The 16,264-nt window shown below is 39.4% G+C and overlaps 1 protein-coding gene across 5 annotated transcripts in view; it reads left to right on the top strand.

Moving 5' to 3' along the window:
* The window catches only part of LOC109043427 (splicing factor 1), a 138,801-nt gene that overhangs the window by 8,916 nt on the left and 113,621 nt on the right, over positions 1–16,264 (top strand). For all 5 annotated transcript variants that reach the window (XM_072297254.1, XM_072297253.1, XM_072297256.1 and 2 more), the window contains exons 2-3: positions 12,332–12,496; positions 13,807–13,944. In XM_072297254.1, coding sequence (XP_072153355.1) covers positions 12,355–12,496; positions 13,807–13,944 — 280 coding nt within the window. In that variant the 5' untranslated portion in view covers positions 12,332–12,354. The remainder of the gene's footprint in view (positions 1–12,331; positions 12,497–13,806; positions 13,945–16,264) is intronic.

The raw sequence follows: 16,264 nt of genomic DNA, 5'->3' as shown, positions 1-16,264 counted from the left end.
CATCATAGCACAATTTAACGTTCGGAACTGATCCAAATATTTCCTGATACAGATTACGCAAAAACATAGCTTCTTTACTTGACTCAGTTAAGCTCATATATTCGGCTTCAGTTGTGGATTGGGCTATTGTTTTCTGCTTACGGCTCTCCCAAACTATAGGACCCCCACTCAGACTGTAAACATACCCTGTATAAGAGCGTCTGTCCTTTTTGTCTCCTGCCCAGTCTGCATCTACGTAACCTATGAGATTTTTATCTTCGGAATTGTAAACGATTCCTTTATCCATTGTCCCCTTTATGTATCTCAATACTCTCTTAGCCTTCTTCCAAGCTGAAACTGTTGGACAATTATTAAATTGACTCAAGTAACTTATTGCATGTGAGATATCAGGACGAGTACAAACTCCCATGTACATTAAGCTTCCGATTAAATTCTGGTAGGGCACATTCTCCAAAATTTCTTCTTCTATTTCAATCCCCTGTTTTCCTTTGGACTCACTCACTTCTAGGGGAGTTTTCACAGGGTTACATTCTGACATCTTAAATCTTTTGAGTAAAAACAACGCATATTGTTTTTGTGACAATGCTACACAACTCTCATCGTCATTCCAAGAAAATTCTATTCCCAATGCATGTTTAATTCTGCCCAAATCTTTAATCTTAAATTCTAGTCTTAATCTAGTCATTAATGCTTCCTTTTTCTGCATGTTATTAAAAATTACAAAGAAATCATCGACATATAGAGCAATTATCAGAATCGATCCTTCATGAACATCAAAGAAAATACAATTTTCCAGTTGTGATTGTTTGAGACCAAAATCAAGCAAAACTGTTCTAATTTTTATGTTCCAACCCCTTGACGCCTGTTTTAAGCCGTACAGCGTTTTTAACAATTTACAAACTTTTCCTTTTTCAACCTCAAAACCTGATGGTTGTTGCATGTAAATTTTCTCTTCAAGCTCTCCATGCAAAAACGCCGTATCTACATCAATATGGTGTATTTTTAATCCCTTTAGCATTGCAATCGCAAACAAGTAACGCAAAGTCCCAATTCTTATCACTGGTGAGTAAGTTTCAAAAAAGTCAATATTTTTTCGTTGACTGTATCCACAGGCAACCAGTCTCGCTTTGTATCTTTCTGGTTTACCGTCTGGTCCCCTTTTTATTTTAAATACCCATTTACATTTTATGGCTGTTGCGTTCTCGGGTAATTTAGTCAATTCCCAGGTTTTATTATCTAACAGGGATTGGTACTCAGCTTGCATGGCAGCCCGCCATTCATTGGATTGTAGAGCCTCCGCAACACTGCTTGGCTCCTCTGGGTCGAGTATCTCGTTGGCAAGGACCACAGTCTCAGGTTCCGGATATCGCGCGGGTGCGCGTCGCTCACGCACGGGATGCTCCCTTTGCTCCAAATTTGAGTCACCAGAGTTAAAGTCTGACCTTGGTGGATTCCAGTCGGAGTCACCGCTGTCACTATCTACGTCAGATGATCCCCACAAATCTGCATTCGAATCGTTCAGCTGATTATCCGCGCCCCCTTGCGCTTCTTCCTGGTCGTTGACACTACTGTCCTCGATTATTACTTCACCACTCGCGTCATCGGGTTCGCGTTTCAAAATTCCGCCCGCCTCGATTCTTTCGACTATGCGAACGTTACGCGCACGTATTATTTTCTGCTCGACCGGGTCGTACAACCGATATCCATTCGGTGCGTATCCCACAAACACTAGCTTTTGGCCACGATCGTCAAGTTTCTTCAAGTACCCGGTATTCTTCGCGTACGCGTCACTCCCGAAAATTCTTATGTTTGCCAAGTTTGGCTTTTTATTCCACCATTTTTCGAATGGCGTCTCGTTCATTCCCCTTTTCGGTGAACGGTTCATCAAGTATGTAGCCGCTAAAACAGCTTCACCCCAGAGTTCTTTTCCAACACCACTGTCCTGAATCATCGCACGCGCTTTTGTCATGATTGTTAAATTTTTATGTTCCGACGTGCCGTTAAGTTCCGGGCAATACGGAATAGAGTAGTCTAGCTCCAATCCTCGGTCTTTGCACCACTTTTTGAATGCGCCGCTCGTGAATTCTCCTCCGTTATCCAAACGTAGTTTTATGCTCTTGGTCTTCTGCTGCACCCCCAGTTTTATTATCATATTCTGTAACTCTTCACTTGCTTCACTTTTGTTCCCGAGCAATTCCGTTACAGTGAACCCCGAAAAATCGTCCGTTAACGTTATAAAATACGATTTTCCATCAAAAGTTTTCGGCTCGATAGGTCCGCACAGGTCGCTGTGCAATATCTGGAGTTTTTCGGTTCCTTTCATTCTCGCACTATTATAGGGCAATTTCGACAAATTCGATTTTAAACAAACATCGCAGTCTTTGCACTCTCGCACAATATCGCCTTTTTTATTTAATTCAACTCCGTCCGCGATTTTTTCAAGCACTTTAAGATTGGCGCCGCCAAGATGACCCATTCGCCTGTGCCAGTCAGGTTTTAAATTTATCACTGAAAACGCTCCTTTCTTAGGTTTTTTAATGGTCAAATTTACCGTGAACAATCCACCTTCAATACGATATCCACGTAGAACTATCTTTCCTCCCATTTTTATTATTACTTCGTTTTCTTCAAAAAACACTTGCCCGCCGGATTTCACTACCGCGTTTACCGAAAATAAGTTCGCGCACACTTCCGGTGAGTAGAGTACATTACGGAGGTTACACTCTTCAGCCACGATTGTTCCTTTTTTCACAATTTTTAAGTTCTGCTCCGCTTTTGCACTGGACACCGTTTGGTCCCACGGCTCCGCCGAAGATAACCATTCTTCCATGTAAGTCATGTGACTTGTACAGCCCGAGTCCACGATCCACACGTCATCTTCCTGTTCTTCTTGGAGGGCAAGAAACGACACGGCATTGTCTTCATTATCATTCTTCTTGACACTGTTATTTTTATTTCTAAAGAAGCATGCAGCTTCATCGTGATTATCCTTCTTACAAATGGAGCACCGCTTTCTGGCATTGGAAGTTTCACCGCGAGATGATTTTTCACCTGTTTTATCAGATTTTCCAGGCATTTTGACTCGACATTGACGTTTCAGATGTCCCACTTTATTACACCGATAGCACTTTCTTTTTTCGCTTCCAAAGAAAGCCACAGGTTCCTCCTTCTCGGTTTTTGTTTTATTTTGCTCCAGAACAATGCGATTTTTAAGAGTGTCTAATGTCTTGTTGGTTTCCGGCAAAAAATCAAATCCAGTCACGAAGGACCTCCAGGAGTCCGGCAGTGACTGTAGTATTTTATTTATCAGCAGTTCATTCTTGAGGGTATGATCCAGCGCTCTCAACTGCGCAAAGAGATTCTCCAATTTGGCAACGTAGCTCATAACATCTCCTTTGGTGTACGTAGCTGCATAAAATTCACGGAATAACGCACTTTTTTCTTGATTGGTGTTATACCCGTACACACTTTTTAGAGTTGCCCACATCTCCGCAGACGTTTCACAGGTTAAAATATTTGTCAGCAATGGTTTTTCGATTGTGGTCACTATCACTTTCTTAGCTGAAGCATCATTTTTAAGCCACTTTTGAAGTTTTTCATCATCCGTTAGTGGTCTGGTTTCCGTTCCACTAACAATCCCGAACAGTCCACTAGCTTCCAAAAATATTTGCGCTTCAAACTTCCATAGTTGGTAGTTCGCACTTCCTTTAAGTTTAGAGATGTTGATGTATCCCGCTTTTATCACCGATTCCGACTCCATTTTAAATTTTATTATTTTATTTTATGTTATTTTATTTTTAAATTTTTATTTCTTATTGTCCGCGATCACACCGCATTCCACATCGCGCGATTTTATTTTATTTTTAAATTTTTATTTCTTACTGTCCGCGTTCACACCACATTCCGCAGCACGCGATTTTATTTTATTTTTTAAATTTTTTATTTCTTACTGTCCGCGTTCACACCACATTAACGCGATACGAAAATTTCGATACACTTTCACTTTTGGGTCAGCTGGGCCCATAACCTGTCGTTTTTGACGAAAATAACGTCAACCAAAATTAATTGCGTGAAAATGAATGAGATTTTATTGCGGAAAAAACCGACATGGTGCTCATTCGAGAGAGACTGATGAACTAAAAACTAACATGGCCGGGCGTGAGTCTGAATCCACTCATCGAGAAGGTGAAGCTCCCGGTTTTGTGTCTCCAGCTGAAAAATACCTTTCCTCACTGATAAAGGTGTTTTATTTCATATTGCTTTCTTTATTCATCTTATTAATTTAATGTTGTTTTATCTCACTTGTGTAGGTATTTTTCAGCCAGAGCACAATCCCAGGGAGTTTCACCTTCTCTTCACATGGTTGCAAATTATTAATTATCCTTTTTGTTATTTTTACTCTAAACAACAAGAGGCGCAGACCGGTAAATGATTGATATTAAGAGATTCGCCAAAGGAGGGGTTTTGATAAGGGCCGTTGTTGGGCCCATACCCTGAAATCTTCGAATGTACGATTGTTTGCGCATTTAAAGTCTAAAGTTTGCGGAATGTATCATGATTTTGTCATTTTCGGTCTATTTAAGGGTACCTAATACTGGCCTAAACATGAGACTAAACGCCGAATTTGGCAAAAAATGCAGGTTTTTTGACATTCGACGTGACGCTGTTTCATAACGATCCCATCATCGAGGGAGAATACTGTCCTTCAAGTACGTTCATTAAGAGTGTAAGATAGTCTTTTTGGCCAATTTTCGTTGATGGCAAACCTTGCGCTCAGAGTTAAAACGATCTTCTTAGAATTTTCTTGTTTTTCATCATTATTTAAAATGCCATAACAAAGGCGACTCATCTTAAACCAGAAATAGATTCCTCGGCAGAAAATGTACGCAGCTGGTCATAACCTTCCTACAAAAATTAATGGATTAAAGCCCCCGTCCCCCCCCCCAACAAAAACCCTGTGTTGGTGGGGTTCTTGGGCGCTTTCTATCGGCAGGAGAAGATTTTTTACTGCAAATTTGAAGCCTGCGAACTTATAAACCTATGAATAGACACCTCACACGGGGATGAAGCGGATTTATAGCGATTTCTATGTACAAACGGTTCATTTTGGCCGCCATTTTGTATTTAAAGCCCCCGCCCCCACCCAGAGATGGATTCGGGTCTTTTATAATGTGATATTTGGATTTTACGCCCCAAATTACCTATGAATCGATACCTCACTCGATGTAGGGCGTGACGTTCAAAATTTTAGTCAAATCTTTCAGGAATTTTGAATATTTAAGGGGTTGTTTTGGGGGCTTTCAACCCCTATTTTGGACGAAAAGAGTTTCTGACACCTTGTTTGTTGTCTCTGGGCCTGAAAATCGACAAAAAGTCACCATATGGAGCAATGAGAATTAATAATAGCAATGCCCTCGTCAAAACGGAAATTTCGGCCGCCATCTTGGATTTGGAGCCCCCCCCCCCCCCCTTGGGTACGGAGCGGAACAAATGAGCGCCATTAAAATCAAGATGAATAGAAGAGCGTCCGTCAAGGTAGAGGGTGCGCATTTGATTTCCGGATAGACCGGGCACATTGTGATGTTTGCTTCGGATGAGTTTTCCACCACTTAGGAATTGATCCAACAACTACGATGATGGTGATGAGAATTATTTTATCATTCATGATTTCTTCCCTACGATACTAAGAAGAGAATGCATACTATTTATACGAAATCCTTACTATAGATCCAACTGTTGTGACTCGCGTCCAGACCCAACCATTTGACTAAGGCCTGGTTTTTCTTGCGACGTAGAATTTTCTCCACCAGTAACGTATCCTTATAGTTGGTGGGTTGGAGTTCTTTGCGGTAGAATTTTCCTTCGATGATCGTATCGTGCGCGTCTTTCAGATCGTACGTGATCGGAACGGTCGGATCGACGCTGACAATCTTGAAAATTTCCGTGCTCCAGTTCGGTGTGTATCCTGTCTCAAACATGGCTTTGAGTCTGAAGATCCGGACGTGATCACCGACTTTCAGTGTTCGTGTGGCCAGACGGCTTTTTTCGGTTTTACTCAGCGGCGGCCCACGGAGCTTTTGCAGGATCATCGGTACATCCTTTTCGGTAACATCAATTGGTTTCATCCCGATGGTGCGATGAACGCTCTCGTTATATTCACGAATGAGTTTCGGTAATAGAACTACCCACTTGTACGATCCTTGCGCGCTGAACTCTTTCCACATCTTCGTTTTAAGCGTTCGGTTGAATCGTTCGATAATAGAGGCTTTGGTTGTCGAGTACGAGCTGTACATATTGATCTTGTGACGCTTCATCAATGCTTGACATTTGGAGTTGTAGAATTCCGAGCCCATATAGACTTGTAAATGTTTCGGTGACTATTCGGCTGCTTTGAGAACGCGTTGCATGGCATCAGTGACATCCGTGGCCGTTTTTCGATTTGAGCGATTTGGCCCACGCCGTTTTCGAGCACGTGTCGATGACGGTGAGAAGATATCTGTATCCTTTGTTGACCGAGGCGTACGATTGCATCTCGACGAAATCGGCTTGCCGTAAATCGAACAATCCGAGAATCCGTACTGTACGACGCGGATATTTCCCTTCGTGCAGGTTTATGTAACTCCTCGACGATCCCACGTCTCTCCACCGACATGATAATTACCGTCGACGTCGTCGTCCACTCTGTCGATTCAAATGCTGTTTCGATGCTACTATTTTAGTCAGACGATCGTAAGATTGCTGAAGTTGGTGGATACGCTCTAGACAGTGTTGACCTAGTATCATGGCTTCCTCCCACTTTCTTTCGGACCATTGTTTGTTCACCGCATCTTCATTGCTTTCGGGATCTTGCACTTGACGGATCCGTTTGTTCGATACGATATAATTTCCGTCGGAATCCAGAGAGAATCCGTCACCTTTTGGACCGCGGCGGAATTTCGATCGGCCAAAACCGTCGGTGTGACCCGTCGCAATACTATTTGCCTTTCACTCGATTCACAACCTCTAAATGATTGATGCTGTTTTCCAGTCGTGATAATTTCGTCTCGAGTCGTTGCATGATATTTTTGTATTCTTCCATTTTCCCCCAAGAAAGCTGTGCTAAATTCATAGCTTCCGTCCACTTCGAGTCTGTCCATTGTTTGTTCACGGCGTCGGTATCCTCTTGGGGATCTTGCAGTTGTCGGATCCGTTTGTTGGATACGAGATAATTCCCGTCGGGATAGTACGAAACCGTCACCTTTGGGACCTCGCTTCGAGTTGCGAACGTAAATCCCTTTCGATCTTCCAAACCGGTCGGTGTGACTCATTTCATGTGCGGAACCTATATTTAGTGGATGTAATTCGCTTCGCGAAGCTCTTTCTTGATATGATCAATCTTGATTTTCATCCTCCTTTTTAGTTATAGATTGGATTCATCTTTGCATGTGTCGAACTGCCCTTCCGGCGGAATCGTTGACCACACGCAAACTTTTTAGAACTTCCCTTGCCTTCAAGTAGTAAGGTTTATCGTCCCACTCCTAAAGTGAAGCGAAAAGAAAACTGTCCTCCTCTTCTTCTTCTTTTTCTCTAGCGCCACAGCCCGATGTGAGCCTTGGCCTCCACAACAATTCCCCGCCACTGCACTCTTGTCAAGTATTCGGGTTCTCCATTGTCTTACTCTCATTGCTCTAATGTCCTTTTCTACATCCTCGAGCCATCTCAGCCGTGACCTCCCTCTTTTTCTGCGTAGTGCAACTCTTGCCTTAAGGTGAGATTGTAGTCCTATCTTTCCCCATGTAATTTTGGTCAACTTCAGGTACAGTTTTTGAGAGAACCATCTGCCCTAGGAAGTTGAAAGGCATGCATATGTGTCATAATAAGGAGAGTGGAGTTAACAACTTTTTAAATTTTTTTTTTTACTTTTTTATATTTTTTTTTTTTGTTTTGAAAAAACGTATTAAATTTTACTTTTTTCCCCTTCTCTATTTGAATCTCATTAATACTCTTATTGTTACTCAACATTTTAAGCAGGTTAGACCTGTAGAGCTTAAAAAATCCAAAATTTTTAAAAAAAAATGAGCCTTCTAGGTCAAATATTTCCCGAGAAAAGTGTACCTAAAGGTAAAAAAACACAATTTTTCAGGAGAGCACTTCAAAGTCTTTAAATGGTTTTAACCTTGACCTTGAAAAGTTTATCCACACATAAACAATCACGCCGCGAAACAAGAAGTTTTTTTAATATAATATATAATATATATTTATATATAATATTTATAACATACAGGGTGATCCAAAAGTCCCTTCCACCCCCTCTAACTTTTTACCTAATTGAGGTAAAGATTTGAAACTTGGGGGATATTCCTAGGTCAAAGGGAGCTACTTTTCGGCCCCCCTAAAATTTTCAGGGGGGCCCCCCTTGGGGGAGGGGAGGGCAACGGCCCCCAACTTTTAATTTTCAAATGGGAAGACCCCCTTTGTGATAGCTCGTTCGAAAGAGCATAAAAAAAGAAAACTTTTCGCGCAAACCCGAAGTCAATATCTCAAACCGTTTCAAAATGGCGGCCGGTTAAAGTTCAAAATGGCCGAAAATTCACACCGGTTATTTGTCGATGGATTTGCGCGAAAATCGGTATGTAGGGGTATTTTGACACGAGAAAAACGAATTTGGCGTTAGATTTTCAAAAAAATCAAAATTTCCAAAATGGCCGCCGGTTAAAGTTCAAAATGACAAAAAATTTATTTTTTTAGAAATCTAAGTTTAAATTTGTTCATCTTATGCCAAAATACTCTCAAATTCCAAGTTTTAGGCAAATCCATCAGTAAAAAACCGAGGTGACAATTTTCGGCCATTTCAAACTTTAACCGGCGGCCATTTTGGAAATTTTGGTTTTTTTGAAAATCTAACGTCAAATTCGTTTTTTTCGTGTCAAAATACCCCTACATACCGATTTTCGCGCAAATCCATCGACAAATAACCGGTGTGAAGTTTCGGCCATTTTGAACTTTAACCGGCCGCCATTTTGAAACGGTTTGAGATATTGACTTCGGGTTTGCGCGAAAAGTTTTCTTTTTTTATGCTCTTTCGAACGAGCTATCACAAAGGGGGTCTTCCCATTTGAAAATTAAAAGTTGGGGGCCGTTGCCCCCCCAAGGGGGGCCCCCCTGAAAATTTTAGGGGGGCCAAAAAGTAGCTCCCTTTGACCTAGGAATATCTCCCAAGTTTCAAATCTTTACCTCAATTAGGTAAAAAGTTAGAGGGGGTGGAAGGGACTTTTGGATCACCCTGTATATATTATATAATTATCATTAATATAAACTTCGAAGGATTCTGCCTTTTTCTATTTCACTCGAGGGGAAGTGTCCCCTCCCGGACTCTCTTCCCCACCCGGTGACTGACGCTGCGCTGTGCTGAACGGTTCAGCCTGAACCTTTCCCCTACGTCTGACCGTTCCCCACTCCTCTGTCAATCGAACTATATGCCACCGCTTACGTATTGTCGCTCGCCCACCCAGGTACCTAGCGGCCAGCGGTCAGTTGATGATAAATCTCGCTCATGCTCCTAGCCAGCTAATTACTTTCGATTAATTAGAATTTCTTCGATAATAGTTTTCTTTATTTATTCGACTATATTTTTTTCTCTGTTCTACTGTGATTTCCTTGGTTCTCTACTGTGTTTTTCCTAAATCTCTTCGGTGTTTTTATTTTATCGTGCTCATGCTCACACGCAGCTGAGCTTAGATTACCGCAAAGGAGTCGTTTTCTTTGTTGTTTTTCTGAATTTTTTTCTCTGTTATACTGAGTTTTTCTTAAATCTCTTCTGCGTTTGTCTGTCTTTTCTTTTTCTTTCTGCTCTGATATTTCTTTTTCTATCCTTTGTTCTCTGAGGATATTTGAGGATATTTGAGGATATTTTTGATAAAATAATGAATCCAGCTTCAGTTGATGAGGTATTGCAGGACGTGTTGTCTGGCGACACAATTAATTTGTTTTTTGACATTGTGCGTCGTAAGACCAACTTCCGACCTGTGAATGTAAGTTGACGAACCCCGACAGGATCCACAACGACGCCGTGGCAACTCGCAACATTGTTTATTCAGAATTATTATTGTGAAAAAAGGGAAATTTATATTAATACTTACACGGAGAAAAAAACTTCGTGCATGGGACCCGACGTTGAGATCATATGAATCTCTTAAAACTTGAGGTCCAGCTGCCGAAATTCAGGTCAGAAATCTGAAACACTTCGGTATGCACCGAGTACTTCAGATGTGTGACCTGAAACCTTCGATATATACCGAACTACTTCAATTGTCTGACCCGAACTTCGGCAGATGGACCTTAACTTTTCGGATGTGTGATCCGAAAACTTCAGAGATCCATATGATCTCGGCTTCGGGTTCCATGCACAATTTTTTTTTCTCCGTGTTTCCTTTTAGGGGACGCAACTACAATTTCAGTAAATTTTTTTCAGAAAATTAAAAAAAAAAAAAAAAAAAAAAAAAAAAAAAAAAAAAAAAAAAAAAGTGGCTAACGATGGTTCCTCACCTTCTCGTGGTGTTGGCTGTTTTTACTAAGTGGGAACCGTCCATTTTAAGAGATAGTCTATTTCTTGCCCTGCCATTATGATTCTACAAGTTAATTGTGGAGTGAGAATTTCATAATGTTTCTATGAAATCTTCAAAATATAGTGATAAAAAATTTGCAACTACTACAAAATCGGCTCGCGAAGCGAGCCGAATGTCACTCGCGTAGCGAGTGACCGGGGGTCCAGGGGGCGTAGCCCCCGGCTAGGCGTGACGGGCGCGCGAAGCGCGCCCAGAACGGCTAGTATATTATATAATTATATATATATATATATGTTATATAAGCTATATATATGATCGTTTATAATCGAAATTTTTGGATTCCTGCTTTTCCACATATAAATGCTGATATGTTCATTAATTTTCCTACAAACCCCATACTATTATTTACCAAAATATTCAGGAAGATACGTAGAACAAGAAAAAAATATAAACAAAAAATGTTACAAAATTCGACTTTTTGACTACAATTTCACCTTTAGAACTACCTTCGGCATCCTGTTGTTGTCCATCCTTTCCACGGACATCATGTAGTGTTCACTATTCTGACGTATTCCAATTGATTGACTTCTCTTAAGACGCTTTCTTTTTCCCAAGTAGCATTTTGCAACGAAAAAATTGCAATTTAAATGAAATAAAATTTCCAGATGATTTCAACTTTCTTGCAAGAAAATTGCAATTATTTTACAACATCTGACCCCCTCATTGTAAAAAAGTTGCAATTTTTTTTTTGCAAAGAAATTTCAATATTAACGACCTTTAAATTTCAACCCCTAAATTTTCCGGGGAAATTATAATAATTCGAACCCATGCTTACCTAATGTCCTACGACGTTTAGCAGCATAAAATACCGGACGCCCTTTAGTGGGCTTGAACCCGACCCGCGAATGTCATAGCGGAGCACTCTTCCACTGAGCTACAGGGAGCTGATGATGAGCTGGGTTGAAATCACGCCTGTTAAGGCTGTTATCGCATGCATTGCGTCAGTGCGTGGCTCAACATTCATCATAGATTTGATTAACGCCGTTTTTCTCAGGCTTCTTTCTTTTGCCTAAGTATTATTTATTTTTTTTTCGTGTTATTTATTTTTTTCATATTATTTTTGTCTGATTTTTTTTTTCGATATCACGTAATAGGTACTCACACTAAATTTACACCGGTGTAAATTACACCACATACTAACTTGAGAACTTAAAAATATTTTCAAAACTTTCTTAAGGAATATTTTTAACATGCATGTTTACAGGCAATATTTTTGAATTATTTTAAAAATATTTTTTGTAAACATTTTCAAAATATTCCTTTAAAATGTTTTAAAAATATTTTGAAAATATCTTAATTACAATATTGCCATGAAAATATTTTGATAAAGGTGACAATATTTTCAAAATATGTTGGGCTATATGGGTTAGGTGAGAAATTCAAGTCGAAAAAACTTTAAAACAACTAGAGAATTGGATGCCAGGCACATGGCGTGAATTTGTTACAACATGATTGCACCGAAATTGCAGTCTTTATAGTGCCTTGAAAAAGAGGGTTAGGCAACAAGCATAATCTACATTTCTTGCAAACTTATTGCAATAAAATTGCAACTTTTTAAGCGCCTTCAAATGAACGTATAGGCAACAAGCAAAAATTGCAATCAACTCACAATCCATTGCAATGAAATTGCAATCCATGCTACTTGGGTTCCTCTTCTAAATGAAAATAGTTTTATGCCGTACCTTAAATCATCTAATAAATTGCATTTTTTATGTTCTTATTTCTAGTACTGTGCACGGATGGTCTGACAATGGCAAACGATTTAAGTGATATGTATAGCAATTATGGCAATTACACATCACTTCTTAATCCAAGCTATCTATCGAATACAAATTTGAGTCTGAATTCAAACACCATTTCAAATTCAGAGTCCAATAAAAGATCTGCTGAAGGTGAGTCGTTTTTTGTACACCTGCTCTTGTTAGGAGTCCTATTTAGGGCTTTTCAGCATATTTTCTAAAAGCAACAAAAACAATTGATGCTGGATTATTGCTGGATAAATGACCCTTAGCTGGAAAAGGTGTCTTAGAAATAATGTCTTGAAGTTTTGTTTTTGGTATACTGCAAAGACTATGCGAGAAGGCAATTAGTAGGGTGATATAAAAAAAAGGAGCGCCCTTGAATTTGTTAGATACGGTTACAAATTTTGAAATACGGTCAAATGTATTTGTTTACCTTGAAAATGGCAAATTTTCTTAACATATAAATCCTGGAAAAGAGGAGGGGAAGCCCAGGGCGAGTTAAAAAACATTGACTTTCGACTTTTAAAATTTTAGAAGGGAAAAGCTGTGTCTTTGTATCCTTACGAAATTAATTTCCTCAAGAGTGGATGTAAAACAGGTGGTTCCTCTACATTCAAAGAAGGAAAATTTGCAGCTTTTGGTTTTTAGTGGCCATGATTATCACTAATTGAGGGAAAATATTTAAGCTTGTAATTAGGCCGAACCCCTCGATTTGGTCAAAATTTATGCATTTGTTGAGATTTTTGTTCCAACTTGTGCCTCTGAGGTGGTATGGTATGTACACAATCCCTGTAGTACTGTATCTCATCTTTTTAATCTGCTATGAGAGGAGTCTCTGAAATGTTATGTCCTCCCAAATCATAAGGATAGATTAGGCACTACCCTCTGATTAAATACATCAATTTTCAAAAATATTTACCATGGACAGATCTAGACCCAGATTCTAGACTGTTACGAAAAGTCTTGGACATTGGTGTAGAATGAAGAAATTTGTCAAAGAGGTATTAGAGACTAAGAGATTAGTGTTATCAGCCCTTAGGAGACCTCTAAATTCAGCCGATCTTATGCCATCAGGCACTTCCGGCCTAGCGCACCCCCTAGTCTAGGGGAGCTAGCGCACTCAGTTGATTTAAAATCGCATGTTGCAGAATGTAACCTTTGTATATTCTTCATTCTTTACCTTCTTATATAGTATCTTGTATTATAACATATTGCAATAAAAACTGAACTAAGTAAAAAAAACTGTGTTTCAGATAAACATTTGATTTGTAATAGATCGTAATAATATTGACAGGTCACTTAAACTTTTACTATCAACTTTCACACTCTGGCAGAACTCTGTCATTTCATATAGGAGAAAAATAAATCAATAACTATTCACCCACGAACTTTACTCGTCGATGAGTGCAATTTTGTAGTAAGATGTCCTTTTACACCCCTAGTTTTTCTCTTTTTCACAGAAGATCGTGAGAGGGAAGAAAGGCGTAAAAAGAGAAAATCAAGATGGGGTAAAGAAGAAACAGATAAGATTTTCATTCCAGGCCTTCCCACAGTACTTCCCACCAACTTGACCAAGGAGCAGGAAGAAGCTTATCTTTGTAAGTGAATGATACTCTTGATTTAGTGTAAGAACATTACAATGGTTCTAAAGGAGAAGAGGGCAGAGGGTAGGGTCAGGCCAAATACTTTCCTCTTTTAGTGAGAAGCCTCAGTTTTGAGGCCTGGGAGAAACCATTTGGAGAAAGACCATACCTGTTAGTTGAACTGGGGGTGAGGGTTTGACCCAAAGCCTCTCTCATTTGAAACTCGCAGAAGATGAATTGACCAAAATCTTGTCCGCGAGGTTTGAAATGTGTGAAATTATCCTCTGTGTCACACAAGCTCTTTTAAATACAAAAAAAATTCATAAAACCGTCGCCCAATCACCATTTGCGAGCAATCACAATGCTGATTACCCAATTCCCAATTGGATTTCGGATAGGCGCCAGTTAACATCACCAGCCAATCAGAGGCCTGAAAACTTTCTTTAAACTCGGGAGGCATTGATGGACTTTTTTGAAGCAATCATAGGTTTTTCGCAAAAATTCCATACAGAATAACTTAACAGTTAAAGTATCACTATTCCTGCCATGTGCAAATTCTCCATTCATCCTATCGTGGCAAGTTGATATCTAGTAAACGGAGTGTTGTAAGGCAAACCCTTCAGAACAAGTCTCTCGTAATGATGAAAAGATCCTGCATGCCTAATTCAAGCCAAATCCGAGGGGATTAGGTTTTGGATCTGGTCGTTTTCAAGTGGAATATCCTGAATAAAAATCTGAGTGGAGGTGAACTAACCCTGACCTGTGGAGACCCTTTTGATATACTAGGATGTAGATAGGACTCTAATTATCTTCTCAGCACTGACGCTCTAAACATTTTACTTTTATCTCTGTAACAATAATTAAGTTCTGTCTAGTAATGATTATTATTAATCTCCTACTCAATGATTAATAATATTTGTCATTTACCCTCCATTTCTTATCAAATTCATGCTGCTCTTGTTTTTCAATTGTCTCATTGTATCCTTTTATTCATTTTCTTAGTTTCTAAAGCAGGTTTCTATTCCACTATGTGTTAACAACAGATAATTGCGATAATGCGTTAATGTGAGATGCGTAATAGATAATTGTTGCAGGTTTCCTCTTTATCTGCAAAGATCGAACCTATATTTCTGATTATGTACCATTCTAATCCTTATAAGCTTTTTCTTTGTCAAATTTTCTCATAGTCCTTTTAACAGGAAGTGGAAATCATTTTCAAAAGTGTAGCACTCAGTATTTTTCCATTAAGTCTTTTTGCGTGAGTTTCTAAGTTGCCCCTGAATTCGACTGATTGTGAGATCTATCTTTCAGCGACGGAGGATTCTGATGCATGCATAAGAAGGAGATCTACCTACATATGCAACCCATTGAAGATAGATTTGTTTCTCATAAATATGTATGTTTGTATGTTAAGAGGTGAAATTTGACAAAGATCTCAGGCATGTTATTTGTGGTGATAATTCACAGAAATAATTATTTGTATATTTATTTTTGTGGCTCATTTTCTGTTGAATAACTTTGCCAATTCAACTAATTAACTTTTTCTCTAAATTTCTAATCAAGGATTTAGAAGATTTTTTTTTTTTTTTTTTTTTTTTTCTGAAGAATTACAAGCAGGAACCCAAAACTGGTTCATAAGGAAAATCTGTCAAAGAAATGCATTCACTGTGTGATGAAAGGATGCCAGTTTAAATTGATAGATACTGAGCAGCAATTTACTTGTAACAAAATTTTGACAGCATGAGCAGAGGAAATTAGCCACTAATTGTCTTCAAATGTGGCCGCCCCTTAGTCAGCAAAATTTAGCAACTTTGAAAACTTGACTTCAGATTTTCTACCATGGACTTTAAATTAAGATGAACCCATGAAAGCTAGTGTCAGTAATTGAATGAGCCAGCCTGTTGCACAGATCCAATGCTCAAGTCTAGACTGAGCCTTAAAATGAACCATGCAAAGGCTAGAAAATCCCAAGGAAGCAATGCACGCTGGACAAAAGCTTATAAGGCTAGATTAATTTTGACAAAAAAGAGACGCCAAGAATGGCACAATTTGGGTCAGCGGGGATTTTTCTGAAACCGGGCCCAAACGATACCTTATGATACCCTAAAACTCTGGTAAAAATTTTGGCTTGAGTATACGCACGGTTTTTGAGAAATGAGGGGGCAAAGTTGCCTAATCGCCATCATTCTGGACAGCATTTCTACAGCAAAAAGACGGGAAAAATGGACGGAAAAGTTACACCTTTGATGGGTTTCGGCTGTAAATGTTCTCATTGGGCCCCCAAGCATTTAACTGTGTTCAGTTTCAAAAATTTTGGTCGCACAGTGGTCCAAAA

The sequence above is a fragment of the Bemisia tabaci genome, chromosome 2 (genome assembly GCF_918797505.1).
Source record: "Bemisia tabaci chromosome 2, PGI_BMITA_v3".
NCBI lineage: Eukaryota > Metazoa > Arthropoda > Insecta > Hemiptera > Aleyrodidae > Bemisia > Bemisia tabaci.
The sequence above is the reverse complement of the archived record's forward strand: the minus strand, read 5'-3'. Positions and strand labels throughout refer to the sequence as shown.